Raw genomic sequence first — 4,131 nt, forward strand, 5'->3', positions numbered from 1 at the left:
TCCTGAATAGAGCCTGCAATGACAGTTCTCTCTCTTCACAGGTGCACACGCCAGGCTCAGCAATGTGTGTCTGTGCCATGCACTGAGCAAGCCTGTTCCCAACACCTAACCTGGCACACACTCAAGCCGTCATCCCTAATGCGGCCTGGCAGCCATTTCATGGGTCCATAAATTTTAAGGCCAAAGGGGGGATATTAGAACATCTAGTATGAGCCCCTGTGTAGCACAGGTAAGAAAATTTCTCCCACTTACCCCTGTAGTGACCCAGTAACCTATGTGTCACTAAAGCATCTTCCAGCAGAATATCCAAGCTGGATTTGAAGATAACAAAAGCTGGGTAATCGAATGCTTCCATTAGTCGGTTGTTCCAGTGGTTAACCACCCGCAGTGTTACAATGCTGTGCCTTATTTCTCATTTGAATTAGTCCAGTTTTAATTTGCAGCAGTTGTGTTTTGTTCCAACGGTCTCTGCTGGACTAAAGAGTATTTTCATACCCAGGAGTCTCTCCCTGTGGAGGTTTTTATGCTCTGTAATCACGTGACCTTTGATCTTCTTTTTGAGAAATTCAGTAGATTCAGCTCTGTACGTCTCTCGCTGTCAGGCATTTTCTCCAGCCCCTGAATCATTTTTGTGGCTCTTTTCTGCACCCTGCCCAATTTTCAATGGTCTGTTTAAAATACAGACACAGTTTTCTAGTATTGATTTCACCCATGCCATATACAGAGATAAAACCCCCTCCTGGTCCCTAGCCCTCTGTTTATACAGCCAAGGGTCGCATTGGCCCTGTTTGCCACAAACCAGTCACATTATTTTGGGGATCTAAAGAACGGGCCACTGATGAGGGCTGTACTAGAAGCATTTTGAACATACTGCTGCCATCTAGTGGATATTGTAGGAAATGCATTCCAGAAAGCTGGGCACTAAGGCCTGGTCTACACTAGGCGTTTATGTCGAAGTTAGCGCCGTTACATCGAATTAACCCTGCACCCGTCCACACTGCGATGCTATTTAGTTCGACATAGAGGTCTCTTTAATTGAACTTCTGTACTCCTCCCCTACGAGGGAAGTAGAGCTAAATTCGACATGGCCATGTCGAATTAGGCTAGGTGTGGATGGAAATCGACGCTAATAGCTCCGGGAGCTATCCCACAGTGCACCACTCTGTTGACGCTCTGGACAGCAGTCCGAGCTCGGATGCTCTGACCAGCCACACAGGAAAAGCCCCGGGAAAATTTGAATTTGAATTCCTTTTCCTGTCTGGCCAGTTTGAATCTCATTTCCTGTCTGGACATCGTGGCGAGCACAGCAGCACTGGCAACGATGCAGAGCTCTCCAGCAGTGATGGCCGTGCAGTCTGTGAATAGAAAGAGGGCCCCAGCATGGACTGATCGTGAAGTCTTGGATCTGATCGCTGTGTGGGGCGATGAGTCCGTGCTTTCCGAGCTGCGATCCAAAAGAAGGAATGTAAAGATCTATGAGAAGATCTCTAAAGACATGTCAGAGAGAGGATACAGCCGGGATGCAACGCAGTGCCGCGTGAAAATCAAGGAGCTGAGACAAGGCTACCAGAAGACCAAAGAGGCAAACGGACGCTCCGGATCCCATCCCCAGACATCCCGTTTCTACGAGGCACTGCATTCCATCCTCGGTGCGGCCGCCACCACTACCCCACCAGTGACCGTGGACTCTGAGGATGGGATAGTGTCCACGGCCGGTTCCTCGGACATGTTAGCGGACGGGGAAGATGAGGAAGGAGATGAGGAGGACGAGGCAGTCGGCAGCGCTCACAACGCTGATTTCCCCGACAGCCAGGATCTCTTCATCACCCTTACAGAGATCCCCTACGAAGCGTCCCCAGCCGTTACCCCGGACACAGAATCTGGGGAAGGATCAGCCAGTAAGTGTTGTAAACATCTAAACATTTATTTTTAACAAAACAGGAATATTAACAATTAAAAGAATGGGTTGTTCATGATTAGTGTGCCCTAGGCGCTTAACGGTTTAGTCATGGGCAGTGCAAGTTTTGAAAAAAAATCTAGCAATGTCCGGTTTTCAGTGATTGTCCTGCACAAGCCGCTCTACTGTTTATTCCCTGCTACTGCAGCTACAGTAAAATGCGGTCTATATGTCCGGGGATAGAGCAGTAATCCTCCTGGGACATCTCGATGAAGCTCTCCTGGAGGTAATTTGAAAGCCGTTGCATGAGGTTCCTGGGGAGAGCGGCGTTATTGGGTCCTCCGAAGTACGACACGTTGCCGCGCCACGAGACTATCAAGTACTCGGGAATCATTGCTCTGCACAGCAGGGCGGCATACGGCCCTGGTCTTTGGAGGCTTTCCCGGAGCATTCTCTCTCTGTCGCTCTCAGAGATCCTCATCAGGGTGATGTCGCCCATGGTGACCTGCTTTGAATTAGGTAGGGGAATGTTAGTGTTGGGACTGCTTTCCCGTTCCTTTACAGAACTGTAACCGCTGGTTTGTAGCCACGCGGTGGAGGTGGGAGAGGGGCAGCCGAAAGGGATCGTTCCCGGGGACAGCCGCGAGGGGGTGGGACAGGGGCAGAGTTCCCGCTTGCCGGATTGCTGGCTGCTGGAACTGACATAGCTTTAAATGTGAAATGAGGCCAGTGGTAATATAAAAGTTTTAAACTTCCACAAGTGTACGGCTTACCATGTCTGCCTGCAACAGAAATTCCGTTGTGCTGCCCCGCTTCTCAAATGTGCTGTGCAAGACCCCAGGCACTGAATGCGAAGGCCGAGAATTCGACCTTGTGCTGAGTGCGCATGTGATAGGTGCTGTGCATGGTCTTGTTCACAGAGAAAGACTATGTTCTTTGTTCACAACTACATTTATCTTTCTGAGGAATTCACTCCCTTTTTCCCATTTCCACAGCCCCATCTGCGACTGTCTCACAACCTAGCCTGGAATCACACTCCCAGAGGCTAGCGCGGATTAGGCGTAGGAAGAAGAGGACACGGGAGGACATGTTCTCTGAGCTTATGGCCTGTTCCCAAGCCCAGGCAGCACAGCAGACCCAGTGGCGGGAGAACTTGACCCGAATGCACCAAGCCAACATGGATCGGGAGGAGAGGTGGCGGCAGGAAGACCAGCAGGCGACTCAAACGCTGCTTGGATTACTGAGGGAGCAAACGGACACGCTCCGGCGCCTTGTGGATGTTCTGCAGGAACGGAGGCAGGAGGACAGAGCCCCGCTGCAGTCCATCTCTCCGCCCTCCCCCGCCACCAAGTCCCATACCCACCTCACCCAAAGTGCAAAGAAGGAGAGGCGGCAGAGTCCCTGCTAACTCTCACTCCACCCCTGCAGAGAGCTCTAGTAGCAGAAGGCTCTCATTTCCCAAAATTTGAAAAGTTCTTTCCTTCCCGCCTGACACAAGCCCCCGTCCAAGTTTCACCTCCCAATGCCATGTGTAGTTGATAATAAAAAATAAGTTTCTGTTAACTACTGTTTCAATCATGTTCTTTTGGAGGAGGAGGGGAAAGGGGGTTGGTAATTGGACAGGACAGTCACCTTTGGCAGGGTACATAGTCGGGGGCAGGCACAGCAGCAGGGCACATACACAGTGCAGTGATGCAGTGACTAGTTACCCTGGTTAGTCTGGGAGGTTGTTTTCATGTTATGTTGGGGGGGTGGGTTGCTCTGTGACTTTGTGGCGGGGGAAGGCAGTTACAGATCTTAAGCGCCGGTCCTTAGGCAGGATCACAGAGCCACACAGCAGGGGATCTGTAACCGTCCTCCCCCTGCCACAAAGTCACATAGACCCCCCCATACACACAGTCCCGATCAGGAGGGGTGACAGGCTCCGTTGAAACAACCATCCCACCGCAGCGGAGCCTGTCATTCCTTGAGTTTAGAAGCTGCATTTGCGTCACTACACTACACCCGCTCCGCACCACAGTCTGCGTCCCAGTTTTAAAAAATTCCCGCGAAAACAATATTAAAGAAAACGGTGTGCTTTAACAAAGTAGAACTATTTTTATTTCGACACGTGTGTTGGAGGGGGGGTGAAGGGGGTATGTAACTGGATAGGATAGTCAACATTAACTGGGTAAAGAAACGGGGGCAGGTTTAGCTTCTCAGTACACAAACTTTAAAGTCACAGGTTACCCTGC

At 50.6% G+C, this 4,131-nt stretch overlaps 1 protein-coding gene across 1 annotated transcript; it reads left to right on the top strand.

Moving 5' to 3' along the window:
• The first annotated feature begins 1,054 nt into the window (after window positions 1-1,054).
• LOC135977248 (uncharacterized) lies at window positions 1,055-3,633 on the top strand. The gene is made up of 2 exons (XM_065577030.1): window positions 1,055-1,898; window positions 2,893-3,633. The coding sequence occupies exons 1-2, from the start codon at window positions 1,322-1,324 to the stop codon at window positions 3,303-3,305; spliced, it is 990 nt and encodes a 329-aa protein (XP_065433102.1). The 5' UTR covers window positions 1,055-1,321; the 3' UTR covers window positions 3,306-3,633.
• The last annotated feature ends 498 nt before the right edge of the window (window positions 3,634-4,131 follow it).

Source organism: Chrysemys picta, chromosome 23, assembly GCF_011386835.1.
Source record: "Chrysemys picta bellii isolate R12L10 chromosome 23, ASM1138683v2, whole genome shotgun sequence".
NCBI classification, from domain to species: Eukaryota; Metazoa; Chordata; order Testudines; family Emydidae; genus Chrysemys; species Chrysemys picta.